At 39.8% G+C, this 18,113-nt stretch overlaps 1 protein-coding gene across 1 annotated transcript in view; it reads right to left on the bottom strand.

Moving 5' to 3' along the window:
* Positions 1 to 18,113, bottom strand: part of LOC110044222 (uncharacterized) — a 54,604-nt gene that overhangs the window by 1,568 nt on the left and 34,923 nt on the right. The window contains exons 9-12 of the mRNA XM_089293274.1: positions 17,650 to 17,760; positions 16,578 to 17,030; positions 10,466 to 11,161; positions 9,922 to 10,191 (exon numbers count right to left, since the gene is read on the bottom strand). Of these exons, the coding sequence (XP_089149400.1) occupies positions 9,922 to 10,191; positions 10,466 to 11,161; positions 16,578 to 17,030; positions 17,650 to 17,760 (1,530 nt within the window). The remainder of the gene's footprint in view (positions 1 to 9,921; positions 10,192 to 10,465; positions 11,162 to 16,577; positions 17,031 to 17,649; positions 17,761 to 18,113) is intronic.

Here is an 18,113-nt window from a genome sequence, read left to right as displayed (position 1 = left end):
GCTCTTGAGTAATCAGTCATAGGAAGCCATTTCAACTTTGAAAATACAAAGTTAGTGCTTCTTCAAACAAAGTTAAAGCGTTCAAAACGCTTTCAGTCACTCAGAATCTGATTCTTCGACAAAGATACGCTTGTATCCTCGCCTTATATCACTTGTGCTCTTCTGAACGGCATCATGCCCGGCGATATTCAAGGTGACGCTGCAGTGACTGAAACCGTAAACATAACCGGGAGCACACAAAGACGCACTGGAATACACCAATTAACCTGGAAGTTGTACGGAAACGAGGCTTTATAGCCCTCGCGAAAAATAATCAAAACAACGTGGCGAATGGAGAAGGGAAGTCAATCTCTCTTCTGAGGATATTCCCGGCGTCAGTGTGAGCGAAAAACAGATTGAGAAACTGACACTACAGCCAATTAAAATTCTGGCTCAAAAGTCGCCGTATAAATCAAAGTGGCAAAAAATGGAACTTTTGGAAAGGTATATTTGCCGTCCTTCGATAGTCTCTCTAATATGCACAATAAACAATCTGTTCTCACTATTTTATTGCCTAAAAGAGCTGTAATCACGGTCGGTTTAGGGATAAGAATCTGAATGACATGAAAAGTGTAAAAATCTACGACTCTGACCCGGAGAATAGGTTTACTAAAGCTAAAGTAGCTTCAATTAGCAAAGCTTATGAAGCAAGAGCTCGAAAGAACCTACCGAAGTAAACTTAAAAATGGTGCCGGATATCAGGAATATTGCGAGAAAGCACTTAAACAAATTTCCCACGGCTGATGCATTTTTCATTGATGACTTCAGTCTTCTTAATTTAAAGAACATCCAAAATTAATAATCGGTGTGACAGAATAAAAAGAAATCTTTTCAAAAGATGCTAAGGTAGAGTCTCAAACAAGACCACGATCTGTCCTCCAAGAATGGTATAAGCAAGGGTTCCGTACAGCGACAGCATCAAAGAGTTACAGGGTAGGATGCCATCACTAAGCTGATACGTCAGTGAAATCACCAACAAAATTATCAAAGACGTACTGCAGTGTAAATACGTCTAAGACGAATGAAATGTCTAAGATGTAAAATACGTCTAAGACGAATAAAATGTCTAAGATGTAAAATACGTCTAAAAGACTATCAGTCACATGCCGTGAAATCACATGCCACGAAATATCATGGCCTAGAAAATTAGCAACTATTAATGGACAAGTACACTGAAATAATGCATCAACAGGGATATACCAAGGTGCAAGTGACAAAATGCAGATTTTTCCCAGATCTGCCAGATGGGCTGGTTACAGACCCAAGTAAAAGCAATCTCCATGAAATCATTGAAGCTAAGAATGTCATTGTTATGGATGGTGAGACCCTGAAAGATTCCCTTATCAAATCAATATGCAAAATGTTTGATACTGGTTTAAAAGTAAACAAGACGATCTAAGATCGTAAGTTGGGCCGTAGCTACGAGTGTCGATCATTTGCGGTGCGCAGCGGTCTCTTTCCAATTTTACCGGCCAGTCGTTTAATTAAGTTGCCTGATGAGTGAGGTCCTTATCATTTCAGACCATACGAAGCAGGACTGTCACAATAAAAAGATGATTGCTCCTGAAGCATGAATTTTTGTGAAGCCTTCGTGTACTCCTCTGAGTTCATAATTGTCACCGAGAGGGTGAATAGTCTGGAAATACTGTGCTAAGCTCTGAATGGATGGTACTTCTAGTAGTACACATGTACCTGAGGTGTAGCTTCTACCATATTCGTCTCTTGCATGAGAATCAAATACCTTATAACTCCCATTATCAATATGATAGATACTGACACCAATACATTTTACTGTCAGAATAAATAAAGAATAATTTTGTGTCAAGAGTGATAATTTCAAAAGCCCTGTCTTTAGACATACTGTACTGATATCTCTCAATTACTGAATAACAATGATTTAGATTACCAGTGCAGCCTTCACTATAATTAAGCTGGTAAATTATTTTTCTCAGGCATATAGCGATCTCCAATCATTGACGGTAATTCTGCTTGCATTAAATACACCTGCCCTGTACATTGTGTCAGTGTTGAATACAATATTGATTACCATCTCCAAAATTTGTACCAGGTCTTTTTACAGCTATGCCCGGGCAGCTATGTATTCCTTTTATCTTCTTGTAAATCAAAGCACTCAAACTCATAGCAACACATTGGTTTCCAGCATCTTCACCAAAGTACATAGTGCCACCTTGATCATACGATGCCTTGATTGTTAGAGCAGGATCAATACTGTGTATAGGAGGCCCAGGATTTGTTTTAATATCATTACACAGAGTAGCACAATGACCTCTGTAGCTCGCATTCTTGAACACACTTGATGATGTATTACAGCTAAACAAAGGTAGGTATTTGCCCAGAGACTCTTTACAACTCAACGATTTTAGATTCGCTGTTGACTGTGTAGAATGCCATTTCTTTCTCATCTTTTGTACAAACTTGATACTGTCATTATTGCTCCTAATCCATGTGATCAAAACTAAAAATCATAACCATTCAAAAGATTAGGTCAAGAATCTGGGATATGATAGATGATTGATATATAAACAACCTTGCCAAGGACTAAGTTTCTGCAGTTTCTCATTCGCGCGTTATCCGGAAAAGTGTTTCACCCAAATATATAGAGCTTTCCAAGCGGCACAAATATGGCGGACGTAAAGTACCAGAAACGTCTGTCATTGAGTTTTGCAATTGAAAAGAAAAGTTATTGCTCTAGAGTTTCAACACGTTGAAATTAATACTTCTTCTAGTGCAAGAATTGTTCAGTTAGCACAAACTAAAGCGAACATACTACACAGACGAAAGCAAAAATAGAAAAATAACGGCTGATAATGTTCTCTAGATCCGTTTGATCCGCGCGGAATGTTTGCACGGTATCAAATAGGGGAATCTTTGTTTGCGATATTTGCCTCATTAGCATAAGCGCTACAGTTTCTGATGGAGCTACAAAACCATGGTGACCTATTGCGTCACGAAAATGATAACAACGTGTTCAGCAATTATTTGGCAGTTTTGTGATACCATGGCTAATGCATCAAAAGTTAAAGAGTGGTTATAACGACCCATCAAAATCTAACTGCTGGAATCTGTTTTGAGCCACCTTAAATGTAAATTACGTTTATGTTCACTCTCAGGAAAGCCACTTTTGCAGTCAAACATGCATGCAATCTTTGTTGTTGTTTCCTAGAGTGTGATTACGACGCACCTTGTCTTTATCAGCATCTAAACCTTTCGTAAATGTTCTTCTGTCGTCTGTAGTGAATCTCTGTCCACATTTTCTGTTCATTGATAACTCATTTGATTTCTGGTTTGGTTCTAGTAAGGCCTTCGCTGAATCATTCGATTCTTTTGGTATTTTGAGTTGGCAGAACGACCTGTACCGGAATATACGCTTATTGACTACGCCATCTTTTAGAGTAGATCTACCGCGAACGGTGTATAGGTCTGTGTATTTGAACGTAGAAAAGATGGCACCATTTGTTAACATATTCAAAATATCTGTTCGTTTTGGCATCGAATTCAACATGGACACCATCGTGGAAAGCAGGTTGAGCCTTTATTACGTGTCTGCGGTATTGCCCATTGCACGTGACTGAGCTTTGATACGAAATACGAGGGTAAATTGTATATATACTTCAGTTTATAAAGGACAATGTACAACAACTACTCTTTGTTACGACCAGACTTTAGAGTGCCCTGGATATAAATTGTTAAGAATTTTAATGAGCAAACTGTCTTTCACATAAAATGGTGGAAGGAGATGCTGAAGAATATTGAACAAATTATGATAAACATACTAGTGGAAATTGTAGATTAAAGAGTGCGTTCGAGTTTTGGTAGGTTTGGTATGTTAAAAAAGCAAAAATTCTAGGAACAGCATTTTGTGCCTGAGCTGTTAGGTATGCGTGAAATTGGCCTCCCTAGGCCTCCAGCAGGAGCGAAAACAAATGAATTGATCGCAAAGCACGTACATACGAGAGGGTTTGTTCTCGTTTATACATGTATTATGTAATATTAGTTACGACCGGTCAGTAAAAAACATGGACTGCAGTTGGTAGGCCGCCTTTAGTCCGCAGTCCGTGTTTTATACCTAGTAATTAATGCTTAGTCCACGTTTTATACCTAAGTCGGTGTTTTATACCCAATCCGTAGTCCGCAGTCCGCAGTCCGCAGTCCATGTTTTATACTGACCGTGTAAATTGACAGAAACGATGTCTGTTCCGTCGGCATGCGAGACGATGTGCTTTTATTATCAAAACTAGACAATTATTCTGTTTACGAACACGACTTTGAATCGCCTTGGCTTTGGGAGAACAGCTACAGGGCATTTTCACTTTCGAAACAATGAAACGGAGGACATATTAATGTATCAAAGCAATCCTGTGGGAGTTGAACTCTTTTCATTTGTAAACACTTTCGTTGGGTTTATGTTACGTAATTTGCGCAAAGAAATCTAGGCCAGCGAAGTGAAACTACCGCAATATTACACGACACTCAAAAAGTACATGTACGAACAAGGAGATGACGTCATTCGCCCCTGAAGAATTTGGGGGGGGGGGGGCAAATCGGTCTCCATAGAAAGACACAGACATAAAAACTCGAATTTTTCTGCATTACCCGATTAGAACTGCGTTCTCTCGAACGCAATGAGTTGGCTTACCTAAGGCTTAGAGATGGCCTTACAAGATGTGATTATTGCTCGAGCCAGACCAAATCATGTATATTGAATATCCAACAAGTTCGTCCACCTTTTAATGAGAGACAATCCAACTACTGCTAGCTTTTCTCTGGCAATGTTGAGTGAATTACAAAATAGTTTAAAAAGATTGGGAATCTGAGGTCACACAATGTAGGCAATCCTCAGTGAGGTCAAATTCAATTGTACTTTTATGTTATAATTTAGCAAATTATACACCAGACCATGTGCCTTCTATGTTACACCCTGTGCCAGAGAATAGACTATAAAATGTTTAAGCAAGCAATCGGAACGATGAAAAAAATCATCCTACGTTGCGTCGGCTTTTGCTTTTGTATTCTTCAGAAAATAGAACATGAAGCCATATAATACACAATTTCAGTATGGTGAAAATCGCCAAATATTCATTACCACTGATGAACAACATCATGTACTCTGTATACATTCACTACCAAATGACAAATTAAACCTTAGGTGTCGACAATTATGAGATGACTTTTTATTTCTGCACTCTATTCTGCATCTTATGTTTTCAAATTCACCCTAAAAACTTCAGGTAAATACTGCTTGAGGTGGCTTACTACAGTTTTGATGGATTATAACAGCCCAACTTCTAACTCTTTTCAAAAATGTTTCAAGATGTTTTCCTTTCTCTGTTTACTGTTTGCTTAAGTCTTTTGCCATTCTTTGTGAAACTTGAACAATTTAACGTCAACAGATGGCCAAATTGAACGACCGAGTACCTAAGGAGAGACTGGGTACTAGTAGATTAAATCACATTTTTCTCAAAATCTACCCGTATGACCCACCTCAAAATTTCAGGAATAAGAAATTGGCTCTGATTTGACATTCATGCAAAGTAAAATAAAAATCTGTAAGACAGATTTTTCGCAAACTAAGAAAATGTGAAATCAAAAATAGCCCACAATCTGTCTTACAGATTTTTATTTATTTTCTTCGGTTTCTGCTTCGATTGATAGGGTTTGCGCAACAATTGTGTCCAACCTTTTTCTTTTTCATTAACATTTGCTTCAGACAAGTTGCTCTAACCCACATACACTCGAATTTCTTCCTTCTCCCCCAACATTTCGTCTGCCATTTTGATAGCTCGAGGGCTTTTAAGCCTTGCTTGCATGAATTACAATAGGCCCTTTGCAGCTGGGGTCACGTGACCAAATTTTCCCGAGAAAATTCTCATATTATGGAATATAACTTAAAGAATGCCAGAAATGGAAAGAGCGCATCGAAAATAACAAAATGGCCAAGTTTGAGGCCCCTGGCATTAAAGAGTAAGTTAATACGACAGCTTGAATTTTCGGAAAATTTAGAGGATTTGTATAGAAAATGTTGCTGGAGAGCAGCACCTTGTTCTCCAACAACTTTTTCCATACAAATCTTCTTATTCTTTTAAAAATTCAGACTGTTGTAAAATCTCATTCCTTAATGATGGGGTCCTCAAACTTGGCCATTTTGATATTTTCGACATGCTTTTTCCATTACTGGCATTTGTTAAGTCATAACCCATAATTTTATGAAAAGTAGGTCACGTGATGGCTTAGCTGCAAAGGGCCTATTCAGAAATGAAAAACAAAATTGGGGGTCACGGACCTCGTTTCAGAGATAAAGAGTGTGGAAAGCTAGTCTGATTTTGAAAAATTGGCGCGCGTAAATCAGCATGGTCTCCACGGTTTTTAGCTTAAAATATACAATATGAATCAACGGAGACAAACGATCCTAGTAATATTTTGTCTAAGTGAATCCGTTGCCTTAATAGTTCCAAATTTTGCCAACGTTTTCATAAAATTTAACCCTTCAAGAGCCATTTGAAACCGCCGCACAGATAAACGAAGAGCTAAAAAGAACGGAATTCGTTGGTACATTTTGCAAAAAAATTCAAACTTATAATCGATAGATTTTCTTCATTTTTTCGCTAAACGTAGAAAATCAGTAGGTAAAATGATCCATCAAAAGAAAAATAGGGGTCACCGAACGTCCACGATCGTTAAATCCAGGCAAAGCTATAGCAATGTCCATCTGCCCTATATCATTGTTTATTTTATTACTTAGCGCGCGCTCGATGCATGTCGTGGCGTGTAAATTTGCGTGCGCAGTAAGGATGCGCAGGAACAATTAGCATGGCTTACTATAGACCGCAGGTCGACCTTCTCTTAATGCTTAACTTACTTATCTCGCTCGAGCGAAGCGAGAGGGTAATCTTCGAGCGACGAAGTCACGAGGGCGAGCGCGAGCGACGTAAGTCGCGAGAGGTTAACTTGTTTCACTAGCAGGAATGTAAATCAGAACGTAAATTTTTGGCGCCAGAAACATGATTGACATCTCCATCAAAACGTTTACGAGTACTGTTCCCTAACTCAAATGAATTTATTTGTGTACAGTGCAGTATGTAGTCAGCAATATTGACAAACCGCAAAAGCTGTTCCATTGAGTAACACCTCTTGAAAAGACAAAACCGTGTTTAAACCGATCGGGAATTATTTGTTTCAGTCTAGATTAAACAACGATCGACCGGAGAGCTGCCTGACAAATGCTATAAACTTATGCAGATCTAGCTTATACCGACAAGAATCCGAATTGACTAAAGAAGACGGAATTAATTAGTCGGGGAGAACTTAAATTCTGTAAAGCTCTCTTGATTAAATAACGTTGAGAATCGAAGTCGCAACGAACGGCAAAGAAAAAAAGCTGTTCCCAAAAGTGGTTCATCGATCGACGACATCATCGACGACTGCTTTCAACACGGTAAAACGGCCGAGGCAAATTTACTGCGATGCCCCTAAAACTGCAACAATTACACAAACTGCAGGAACGGCTCTGTTCTTCTTGGAAAGATCCAGACTTAATTCTCTCAAACGATCCGGATCACGCAGGAGCTCAGATCGCGTCCGTAAGTAAACAAACACGTATTGGTCGGATAAATAGCCTTCCACTGCTTTCCCCTAACCTGTCCTTCTGGATACCATATTCAATTGCTTCCATAAAATTTGTCACTTAAGTATATCCGAGAACAAAAGCTAAATGAAAAAGACTTTTATAGTACTTAAACTCAGCAGACATTTTCTCTGCGAGTTGTGTCGTTGATCGCGCGCGACGTCATGACGTATAGTCAATACTTGTTTGTTCATTGGTTAATGTGTATTTACGTCACCGGTGAAAAAATCCACCGGTAATTTTGGCGCGCTGCAAGTTGGAAAAGTCCTTTCCATCGGCGAAAGCAACGGGCTAGGGAACAATTATTGGAAAGGACTTTTAGAAAGTCTAGGCTTACTACAGTTTTTCCGAGACTCAGTAGCGCGCGCTTCGATTGCCTGCCAGACGTCAGTGTTAGTATTAGCGATAGTTTCAAACTTCTTTCAAACATGTGTTTAAGCCTAGGGCCAATAAAATATGACAGAAAAGGTCCATAAACAACCGGTAAGAGAACTTTAATTTACTCCTGGTTTCTCGCACACGATAAATGGTGTTACATGAGCGCGCGCATAAATAAAGGGCATGCGCAGTTCAATTCTCGTCCAAGGTTGTAAAAGCAAGTCTTTCAGAGCGGATTGCTCGAAAACCTACGGTACAACCCATGATGAAATTTTCACAGTTGATTTTTAGGGGTGAATCGCGTTTAGAACCAAAATTTAAAAAAAAAATCTGTAAGACAGATTTTGAGCTATTTTTGATTTCACATTTTCTTAGTTTACGAAAAATCTGTCTTACAGATTTTTATTTTACTTTGCATGAACCAATTTCTTATTCCTGAAATTTTGAGGTGGAGTCATACAGGTGGATTTTGAAAAAACGTCATTTAATCTACTAGTGCCCAGCCTCTCCGTACGTACTCGGTCATTCATTTTCGCCATTGGTTGACGATTAAATTGTTCAAGTTTCACCTTGAATGGTAAAAGACTTATGCAAACAGGAAATTCTGCTTCTCTCGTTCGTCTCCTGAGTCGTAATCGTCAAACTCTTGGACAGATGCGTGGCCTGTGATATTCTTTATTTCATACTTCGTGCTACCAGAACTTATCAGCTTCTTTACCACGGTTTTCCTTGCACTATGGCTGGTCAAACTCTTCTCGGGGTACAGGATCCCTCAGCGGTGAGTTCTTTTGCATGTTTTTCATGATTGTGTTTATGGTGTTCTTTCCCATTGGGGTTTTCTTGAACCAAACGGTTGAAACTGGCTTGTCGATGACATTGAGGTAAAACGGACCGCTTTTCTCCATTTCGCTTGGTCGCTTCTCCAGAAATCGTTTAAACAACATGACGGGTCACCCTTCCTCGCCCCCTGTGGCAAACATTTGGGGGGTGACTAGTCTGGTTTTCACGCTAAGTACTCCCTGTCTCGTCTTAGATGGACCTTCGGCAAAAGTTAGAAATTCGTTTCCGTCGTCGTCGCGTTGTAAAGTGAAATCTTCAACTTTCATTTGGTGGTGTTCTTGTCGCCCTCGTAGGCCAAAGTGCTGAGTGAGCAGCCACCACATGGTGTTAAGTAGAACTCGTGGAGTTCCTCCCCCAAGCTGGCCGTTCTGCCAGAAGACTTCTTCCTCTTCTTTTGACAAACGGTTTGGTCGCTTTCCTTTGCCTTGCTCTTCCAGTTTCCTGGCCTTCCCTTCCAGGACTTTTCTGGAGTTAAGAAACTCCCTATCTCGGATGATGGACTTTGGATAGGTTTTTGATTTTAGACATCTCTCCAGTGATGTCTGCATTACTTTCAGGCAGTCGGGCTCGTAGTCATCCCCGTTTTCTTTTCGTAACTCAGCATAAAACTGCGACAGTGTTTGGTCCAGGACATCGCTCTCGTACTCTTCTAAATTTAATTGGAAGTTTCTTTCATTCGCCCACTTTTTGAAAACGCTCTTCCAGTATTCCGAACTTTTCTTCGTGTTTCATTTTCTCTTGTCTTTCAATTCTTCGACATATTTCTCGTCAACTATCTCGAAACGAGACGCCATTGTTACAGATTCTTGATAGCATAAGCCGTTGCTAGGAAACCTGAGGACCAATCGTTAGCGAGTAATTTTGCCCTCTTTACAAGCAATATTAAGAAAAAAAATACCCCCTTCATTGACCAATCAGCATTCAGTAATTTTGCCATCTATGTTATTACTTATGAAAGTAAAGGCATATCCGTCAAGCCTTCCCTATCGAGTCCAATACCGAGAGAAAAAGCTCTTTCTTACCAACTTTATCCGCTGCTGTTTCGAAAAGATCTTCGTATTCCACTTTTCGTTGAGGTAGCGTGTCATAAGCATCTTTGACTGTTTCAGCATCTACCACCAGCACACAGAACTTGAGACGGTTTTCGGTCAAATATCGCTTAACGTCGGGGGGCACAAGGTTTTTAACTGGTGGATTTGGTGCAATATTCAGTTTGGGACGAATGTCCTCAAAAAGTTGCCACGCGGCCTGCACAGAATCCATCGACACATTACAACCAAGAATGGCCAATTCTAGGAGAAAAAAGACGATTTAATACAGTTTTACAGATCTTGAGACCAAGAACCTTGTTATTTTGACCGAATAAGCATTCATTTTTGTCAGGGTAATGAAGAGCTTAATCAGACATTGAGTTAAATTAATATTTCTTCGCAACATTAACAGCGAGCGCCGGTTATTCCTGATATTATTTTCAATTTTTTCGAATTTTTTTCTAATTTATGAAATGAAACTCACAGAATTTCTTTTAATTTATACCAATACACTAGATTCCCCTCCGCCCCTTACCTGTAAACTTAGTTCTACCAGTGCTTACTGAAGGAGTCTCTTTAGACTTTGCTCCATGCTCACTGTCAAAAGTTGCCATGGCGGTCGCGGTGGTGCTACCAAAAGAGTAGTCGTCTCTTGTTTGTTCAGCAATGTTGGGGCGACCGAATGGGCTCTGCTCTCTTCTTTCATCAGCACTGCGGAAGCGACCGACTGAGAAGTCCTCTCGTCTTTGTTCAGCACTGGAAAAGCTTCTGCTTCTATAAGCTTCCCCTCTTTGTTCACTCATGGAGTGATCTTTGTGCAGGGGGGTTCTCTCGCTCGATGTCTGTGCCGATTTGTAGGAGCGACTGGAAGCGAAGTCCTGTCGTCTTTGTTCAGCACTGGAAGAGTTGCTGCTTCCAGTACCTTCTCTTCCTCTTTGTTCATCCATGGGCTGATATTTTTGCAAGGGGACTTCTAGTTGCTTTGGTTTCGGTTGATACTCAAACTTCTGTCCTTTCTTCCTTGGATCAAAGAAATGCAGCAGTGCCTCTTCGTGAATCTCTCGGTGTTGTTTGTTCCAAGAAAAGATGAAGCTGCTCCTTCCGTCTAAAAATGCTTCTTTAAACTGCGAGGCTATCTTCTTCCGGGCCCATCGTGAAATAATGACTCGGTCTTTCTCGTCTTCACTCCTGTAGTTGTCATCCCCTTCAATGATGATAATGACTTTCCCTCCTACGGAGAAAAAAAATCACAAATTCCAGTTCTCAATATAAAATAGAAAAACAAACCAGGGCATTTTTGCGGGTTCAATTTATCCACTATTCTCCCGACGTCGACATTCAACCGAAACTTTCATATTATGAATTGGTATTTCAGAGTTGTGAATTTCGCCCTAGATCCGACTTCGAATTACGTCCGCTGCACTATACTAGATAACTATGTGCGTTTTGTAAGTTTGTTTGTTTCTCTTTTAGTTTCGTAAAAATATCGAAACAAGCTTATAGTCAGGGCTGACACAGACTACTGTGCGCTTAGAGCAACTTGTTTTTTCTAACTTATATTCAATCTATCATATAAAGCTGACATTATTTCTTAATTACTAACTTAGATAGACAGATAGTAGATAGATAGATAGCCTTTATTTCAACATGATAAGTTTTAACGCTAAAAGCTTGTGGGGTCGTGTATAAAATAAAAGAAAGACCTAATAACAATGTATTATTATATGGCTGTGTCTCACAAGGACTGGGAACTACCGAATTCACGAATTTGATTGGCAGAAATCGATATTGACCGCGGTCTAGATTTTCCCATCTAGACCGGCATCTAGACCGGTTTCATTTTGCGTTGAAAATGTAGCAAACTAAAATACAAAAATGTTTACCATTTTCTTTTATTTTCTTCTCAATCACTTATGTAAGTGCCAAAAAGCCTGATGACAAAAAAAAAAGTAAAGAGGACGAGCAAATTTCGGCAGGTTTAAGTTAAGTTCATCGCCGTTCGTGAGCAAAATGTCAGCAAACCAGTTACTTTAAACGAATTAAATTTTTCTTCTTCGCCATATAATAAACATCTTATTACCGAGCTAAGTCGGCCTGTATGGGAGAATCTTGACCTCGGTCGCGTGTACAGACCTCACTGCGTTCGGTCTGTACTCACGACCTCGGTCAAGATTCTCCCATACAGACCTCCAGCTCGGTTAATAAGAGCTAAATAATAAATAAAAATCAAAACCTACTGGCCAGCGTATTGTAAAATTCCCGCTAATTTGACTCCCACGCGGAGGATAAAAAAAATATAAATTGTTTATTCATTCCCATGATCCGTCAACTTCTAGAAATAAGTATCCAAACAGACCAGGAGCCATAATCGGGGACGGAGACCGTAAGCGCGCGCCATTTCAAGTATTGGGGCTGTCCCCATGATATGCCTGCGACACACGCGCGTACATGCTGCGAGGATTTCTGCGGATGTCGCGCGGGGGAAATGGCGTCCGAAATTCCCGTAATTTTTCATGCTTTTGGCCCACAACTCAACGCGTTTACGTCTGTTGGAATTTTGCTTAATTAAGTATTTTCGTCGTAAGCTGCTCCAGTTTGAGTGAAGTAAGACCGTGTCGAATTTAGGTATGTTCCACTTTAAGCTTATATATATATCGCTGACCAAGTTGTGTTCCGACGGATGCTATTTTACATGAGCTATACATTACCCCACTTTAAATTTCACATATGTTGAAGATTAACAGCTTTTCCATTACACAGCAAAAAACTAGCTGGATATATTTAGATATAGCAGAGCTTCAGGACTTCATGGTTTCCTAGCTCCTCTTACCACATGCTTGCGAGGAATTTGCCAGTCTATCGCGACCGAAAAGTAAACAAAATAATTGCTAGTTTGAGTTTCGCCTGAATTGTAAGCAACGCTTGATGTTTCATCAAGGCCCAATAACTTTACGTCCGTAGATACTGCTCAGTTTTATTTGTGTAAAAATCCAGTAAATTCTCTGTTGTCGATGAATGAGAGCGCCCGCCAATGCGTGTTTTGTACAGTCAGTAAACATGATAAATTGGACTTCCGCCGCACTTTCGTGTGAAAGCGTACATCGAACTCAAACAATAACTCTATAGTTTTTAAATATGTTTAAGATTGATAAATATTTGAGAACATATTAAAAGCTAAGCTGGAAATATGTGAATAAAGCAGAAATAATCAGCAAAGTTACAATGACACTTTCTTTAATCAACTTCGAATAACGATTTCGATTTTGTTGATCGAGTTATCAAAACTCCTTGTCTATTTTCATTTTCGCAGTGTAAAACTTCACTATGCTTATGTTGAAGAAACACACATGATGTTAGTAGCATTTTCTGCGTTCGTGAAATTTGTTGCAGCATCTCAGCAGAAAAGATAACGAAAGAAATCTTTGTCAAGATTTGTTGACAATTGAAAACACCGACTCGGACTTGAAAGTGCGCGAGCTGCACTATGCAAATGAGCTAATTGTACGCGTCAGACTTTCCTTTCAAAAACTTTTACGAACTCACCCTGAAACTCACCAAACAAGCAGAAGCAATAAGAAACCATCAAAACAGGTTTTGGTTATGATTTGCCATTGTCTGAGAAACTCACAAATTAACTCGATACCAGAGTATAGAGTTTTCTTGCTATATTCTTAAGTCAGAACAAACGCAAAAACATACGCGCCAGCTTACAACAAGCGCGAGCAGACCTTATTATTCATTCCCAGCGCGAGATTGAATTCTTATTTTCGACCCGAAAAACCCACCTTTCCGTTAGCTCAGAGCATAAAACTACATATAAGCGCCCTGGTTCGTATTCCCTGCCTTATTCCATGCCATCACGGTGAAAAATACGCAAGAGAATCTCGCAACTCTCGCCATTTGATCACGCAACGTGACAGCATCCACGCGAGAGCCCCCGACATGTGCGTGGATCCGCGCGGATATATGACGTCAGGACGGCGCAATTTGTTCTAAAAATAGAAAAATTGTCCCATATCATAGGTGCGCGCGGATCCTAAGACTTACGGTCTCCGTCCCCGATTATGGCTCCTGAACAGACTTATTAGTCTACATGATCTTGAAAACGAAAAGAAAAATAAACGAAAGAAGAGAAATTAAAAGAAAACAATCTGGTTAGCTTATACAAGGAGTTATGGGTAACTCTAATTTCTCACATGGCAGAAAGTAAATAGTATATGGGCTCACGGCTTTCGTTCAAAACTAGAATGAGTAATTACGAAAAGGGGATCTCCCCTACAATACAATAAAGGGTCGCCGTTTGTTAAGTACAAAGGGTCATTCTCGATTTATGTTAAAGCTATGTTCACACTCCCGAGCCCCAGTCCTATTCTCAACCTTGTATGTTACTTGGGTACTTGTAGTACCAGTGTCTGAACACAACACTTTTTTGTTCCGGATCTCAGGAACCAGTGTTCGGGCACCAAGTGTGAATACAGTCTACTACGTCATGTATTTATATCTGGTAACATATCTGTCACAAGTTCTTGTTTGGCCACTGGAGTTACAATGAATAGTTTTATACCCCACAAAGCGGCGCGGGATGAGGGACTTGGATGTTACAAATTACGTGTTCGGTTACTCAAGTTGAACGAGACATTGCCTAATTTTAACATAACGAGGAATGAGCATAACATAAAAAGTCTCTGCAATCTTTGCGAGAACTAAAACATGGACTCTACTTCGTCCAGATTGATCAAGCACTTGGCCTAACAATGTTTAACAAGAGATTTATGGCACTAATTACTTTCACTTTCAATCGATCCCCTTTAGGGCAAGAATATAAGTCAAGTCATACTTTTGGCTAATTTTCAAGTAATTTCGACGGTCACCCCAAAACGCAGACCATGCAGACTGCAGACTGCAGATCGTGCAGACTGAGAGCTTTCTTTCTTACAGTAGTCTTTGCATTTACCTCCGACTCACATTTTTCAGTTCTAATGACAAAATATTATTCAATTCATCCAAATGTTTGTTATTTCAGTCCACAGACCGCACAAGCTCTGTAAGTGATTGTGTTCAAGCGATACCCTTTGTTTGGGAAACTCCCTTTAGTCCTAAATTTGCTAACATAAAGCTTTTAAATAAATGTATGCAGAAGTAAACTCCACTTACCTCAAGTTAGGGTGTTCTTTGTGACTTTCTTACAATTTGGGCGGAAATTAGGGAGTTAAAGCAAACCGCATTCAGGACAACGGCAACGGCAACTTTAATACATACATATACGTGAATACATACATAAACTTTATTTGTCAATAAGTATTTAGCTTTAAGCTAAGAGCTAATTGGGGACACTTAATTAAAAGCTAAAAATTGAACAATAAAAAAGGTTTAGAAATTTAAATAAAATATACAATTCACTATAAAAGAACTGTAACCTATTTTCTAATTGTAACCTATTAACGGTATGAAATTTGTTAAAATATAAATAATTTAAGGGAGACTAAAATCAGAAGTCTTGGTCAGGACTGGCACGTTTGGAAATTGCAGCTCCTGTCCAACAATCCTGTTATGTTCAGTACACGAACTGCGCCTTTGAATGCCTCTGTTTTTTTTTTTGTTTGTTTGTTTGTTTGTTTTTTGCTTCAATAGCTGTGTTCAGGGCCTTATAATTCTTGGTACATTTCTTAGCCGTCTTCTACAAAACAACTGAACGAAAAAAAGACCAAATGCTGCGTATTCTAGAGAACGTGAACCACGACGGCCAGTTTTGAAATTTCTTCGGCAAATTTTGACGCTGTCTTTATACGTATTGAGTTTTGGATAGCACTAACAGTAAAAGACAAACTGAATGAATCTGTTGAATCTCAAGAAAAATCCATGGTTTAATAAAAATTCATTTTTACCCACGTTGTCCTTGGGGCTGCCGCCGTCGTTGCTTAGACTCACTAGCTTCCATTTAAGACGGGTTTGTTGCTGACGGGTTTTTTCGATTTCGTTACGTTGGTCGTTCTTACCCCTTATGAAACGAAGAAAGGCCGGTGATTTGCCTACGCAACACAAAGAAACTTACAGAATCGCCCTAAGAACACCACAGCCCTCTAGTAATTCAAGATAAATTAACCATTGCATCAAGTCATCTCAGCGATCATAGAGCGAATTTAGGAGACATTTCAAATATTCGGTTTTCAGTTATCTTCCCTTGCGTCCAACGGCCGTTTGAAACATCTCATTAAATTCCGTACTCTAGGAGTATGCCGAGGTAGGTAAAGTTTATTTCTACTTTAATAGCTTTATTTTAGCTATAGCAAATTTAGGACTAAAGAAAGTTTCCCACACAAAGTCAATTCAACAAATACATTCCATATTATGTTGCCAGTTCGTTGTGCAACATCAAAGTTGCCATTGAATTAAAACAGTCATGCAACGAGCTTGCGCGGCCTGACGACAAATATAAGCAAACATTCGGATATATCGATCAGTATTTTGGAACTAAAACCGCAAAAATGTGAGTTAAAAGTAAACTCGAAAACTAGTGTCAGAAAAAAAAGTACTTAGTCTGCATGGTCTGCAGTCTGCATGTTCTGCGATTTTTAAACGTTTGAGTTCTTAAAATTGGTAGAGTAAGGAAATCTACCCAGTAATAGTACTTCCGCCTCAATACTCACCCGTTGCTTCCAGCAAAGCTCTGTAGATATTTGCGTAACTGATTCCAGCGTTGTCTTCGTTGATCGAAAGCCCAGATTCGTGTGCATGGACAACAAAAAAGGCCATGTCCATGTGTAGTTTGGGAATGGTGTTGGTGGTCACGTCAGACATCTGAGCAAGCGAGAAATAGTGCTTCTCCACGACTGGGTCAAAGCCGAGTTTTGGTTTCATTGCTGTTAACAGATCTACGACGGCGTCTAGTTTGTAGGTATGGCCACAGTTGAAAAGATGTAACTTTCTACTTTGTTTAGCATTGTTGGAGTCGCTGAATAAACTGTCCTCTGTTCTTTGTTCTGTAATGGGCTGATCCTCCTTCATGAAGTTTCTCGGTCTCGATGGCTGTACTGATTTGTCTTCCACTCGATTTCTTTCAGGTTTGGACACACTGTCTGGCAGCGGCTTTTGGGCTTCAGCTATGGAACAAAAAAACGAGTTTTGTTCAAATGGTACATTTTAAAAGTCTGGGGCCCGTTGCTCGAAAGCCCCGGAAACATTTCGGGCCCGTAAAGCCATAGCCAAATCTCGAACCTTACGATTACAGAACTGTTTTATTCACATATTCTTAATATAAAGAGAAGTTCCCTTCATACAAGAAGTTTCAGGCGTATACATTTCTCCGTTTTTAGATACAGATAAAAATGGCTTTACGGGCCCGAAAAGTTTCCGGGGCTTTCGAGAAACGGGCCCCTGGTCTATCACAGCCCAAGCCGCTAACTAATTGAGTCTGTAACCCTCCTCTCGATTCCTCTGAGCTCCAGATTCTCCTTGTGAGAATTTTCGTAAGAACGTAGTTCTGAATTTAAATCTTCGAGTGTTTTTTTCGAATTCCATGACCAGATTTTTTTAGGCTAATATGCTGACCTGCTTTTATTCACAATGAGGACCAAGAAGTTATCAGTTTAACTAATTTCAAATGCCACCCTTCGTACTAACCGACCGACCGACCCTAACAAACTGGAAATGGTTGACACTAAACTGATTACCACTAAGTCAGAATCGGGGGAACAAATAACTTATAAACACTCCTCTAACCTTTCAGCTTAGTTCTATCAATGCTAGAAGGAGGCGATTCTTTAGGTTTGGCCCCTTGCTTTGGTCTTCGCCTTGGCTTTGGCTCCTCGCAGTTTGAAGTTTGAAGTTTATCTAAGAAAAGCACAAGAAAGAATTTTAGTCAGCACGTCTACCCAACCCCTCCACTGTCGACTGTAACACGAGTGTGTCTTTGAAGGAGAGACCTGATACGTAATTCAAGAGTCCATTCTTCTAGCCCATTCGAATAGTCCCCTCACAGAGAAAATTCTCAGAACAATAACTTCTTGTTATGAGATTTTGACAACGCATCAATTCGGAATTCTAAAACTACCAGTTTTGCCTGGGATAACCCATTCCCAGTTCCCAGTTCCCAGTCCTCGTCGTTAAACACATGCCTCACAGTCTGCACGAATCCCCGGCGGCGACACATTACAGCCAAGAATGGCCAATTCCTGGAAAAAATG

Source organism: Orbicella faveolata, unplaced genomic scaffold (genome assembly GCF_042242905.1).
Source record: "Orbicella faveolata isolate gen_17 unplaced genomic scaffold, um_ofav_v1 contig_25, whole genome shotgun sequence".
Taxonomy (NCBI): Eukaryota; Metazoa; Cnidaria; class Anthozoa; order Scleractinia; family Merulinidae; genus Orbicella; species Orbicella faveolata.
This window is presented reverse-complemented; position numbering and strand designations above follow the sequence as displayed.